The sequence below is a fragment of the Monodelphis domestica genome, chromosome 1, assembly GCF_027887165.1.
Source record: "Monodelphis domestica isolate mMonDom1 chromosome 1, mMonDom1.pri, whole genome shotgun sequence".
Classification (NCBI taxonomy): domain Eukaryota; kingdom Metazoa; phylum Chordata; class Mammalia; order Didelphimorphia; family Didelphidae; genus Monodelphis; species Monodelphis domestica.
Window position 1 is genome coordinate 171,126,112 of NC_077227.1, and position 2,247 is coordinate 171,128,358.

Genomic DNA, 2,247 nt, shown 5'->3' on the forward strand with positions numbered 1-2,247 from the left:
CTTTTCAGATGAACACTTTGAAGAAAATTACCTTTAATTGAGGTAGCTAAGTTCTATAGTGCATAGAGTTCTGGTCTGAAGTCAAGAAGATGAATATTCCTGAGATAAATCTGGCCTCAGACTCTCTAGCTGTGTGAACTTGAACAAGATACTTCATTCTGTTTGCTTCAGTTTTCACATCAGTAAAATTTTCTTGAGAAGAAAATGGCAAATCACTCATATATTTGCCAACCAACCCCAATAGTATTCTAAACTGTCAGACATGACTGAAAAATTACAAGAAAAATTAACCACACTTTTGCATGTATTTAATTTAGTCAATATATTAAAACTTTGTTCTTTTAATCACACACTTTGCTTCACTACAGACAGGAATATTGAAGAAGACACTTTATTGAGTGAAAGGTTAAAGAACAATTATATTTATAATGGAGGCACAGTAATTCATAGCAGAAATATTGTAGCCAGAAATTCTTATTTTCCTGTTATCTTCTTTCTTCAGGTAATATCACTAATAACTGTACTAAGTGGAGTCAATGGATGAAGTGAATCATTCTGTAGTGGCTGAGTTTGTGTTTCTTGGACTCTCTGATTCATGGGAGATCCAACTTCTTCTCTTCCTCTTCTCCTCTGTAGTCTATGTGGCAAGTATTCTGGGAAACCTGCTCATTTTGATCACTGTGATTTTTGATTCTCACTTACATTCTCCCATGTACTTCCTGTTGGCCAATCTCTCCTTCATTGACATGGGAGGTTCCTCCATTGCAGCTCCTAAAATGATTTGTGATCTTTTCAGGAATCATAAAGTCATCTCATTTGGTGGCTGTGTTGCTCAGATTTTCTTTACTCATGCTCTTGGAGGTGTTGAGATGGTGTTACTCATAGCCATGGCATTTGACAGATATGTTGCCATATGTAAACCTCTCCACTACTTGACCATTATGAACTCAAGAATGTGCATTTTGCTTTTGATTCTTGCCTGGATCACAGGAATCACTCACTCAGGGGTCCAATTGGCTTTTGTTGTACATTTGCCCTTTTGTGGTCCTAATGTATTAGACAATTTTTTCTGTGACCTTTCTCAAATCATCCAACTGGCCTGTATGGACACCTATAGGCTGCAATTCATGGTCAATGCTAATAGTGGATTCATTTCTCTGATTTGCTTTTGTGTATTGATTATCTCCTACATCTTCATTTTAGTCACTGTTCAAAAACAATCCTCAGGAGTTTCATCCAAGGCTCTCTCCACTCTGGCAGTTCACATCACTGTGGTGTTTTTGTTCTTTTGCCCTTTGATTTTTTTCTATACATGGCCTCACCCTATATCCCACCTTGATAAATTCCTTGCCATCTTTGATGCTGTTATTACTCCCTTTCTGAATCCCGTCATCTATACATTCAGGAACAAAGAGATGAAGTTGGGAATGAGGAGAATGTACAGTCGTCTTGTCCTCTTAAAGAAATTCTCTTAAATGAATTGTTGGTCAAGACTATGGATCTTGAGACTCGAGTCTGGAGGAATGAAAAAAATATTTCATTGAAGTAAAAGATAAATTTATGCCTCAGAATATGCCTGGATTTGTTGTATGTAATCAGAAATTCACTACCTTCAAGATTTTGTATCTTTAGCTATTTGAAACTGTTATAATGATAATAATAGCTAATATGTATGTAGTATTTACAATGTGCCATAATGTACCTGTGGTAAGCACTTTAAAATTATCTCTTATGATTCTCACAACAATCCTGGGAGGCATGAAGGTGTTATTATTATCATCATTTTATAGATGAGGAAATGGAAGCAAATAGGCATTAAACTACTTGTCCAGGGGTACCCAGTTTTTAAATGTCTGAGGTTGGATTTGATTTCATGTTTTTCTTCCTTACACCAGACCCAGTGCTTTCTCCCCTGGGCCAGCTAGCTGTCAGCAAACCTCATGATTTCCATGATTCTGTTTCTGGAATCTTAAAAAGGAGAAGTGATAGGAATGTCCCTCAGTGCTGGAAATGAATTCTATTTCTTGTCCCACCAATTTTCTCTCCATAATATCTAATTTTCCCCTGTTTTTCAAGCTAACCATGTGCTCTAACTCATGCCTCAATCATCATACAAGTTTTTTGTTTCTAATGTTGTTTGAATTTATGAACCACCTACTATCTATAGGACTTCCTACTAGGGCCCCTAGGTAGGAAGAAACAATGTAAATCCTGTTCCTACTGTGGTAAGGTGAAATGAATGAAATA

The 2,247-nt window shown here is 36.6% G+C and overlaps 1 protein-coding gene across 1 annotated transcript; it reads left to right on the forward strand.

Moving 5' to 3' along the window:
* The first annotated feature begins 536 nt into the window (after positions 1-536).
* LOC100028235 (olfactory receptor 4F3/4F16/4F29-like) lies at positions 537-1,475 on the forward strand. Its single transcript, XM_016428727.2, has one exon. It carries the CDS (start codon positions 537-539, stop codon positions 1,473-1,475), a length of 939 nt encoding a protein of 312 aa, XP_016284213.2.
* The last annotated feature ends 772 nt before the right edge of the window (positions 1,476-2,247 follow it).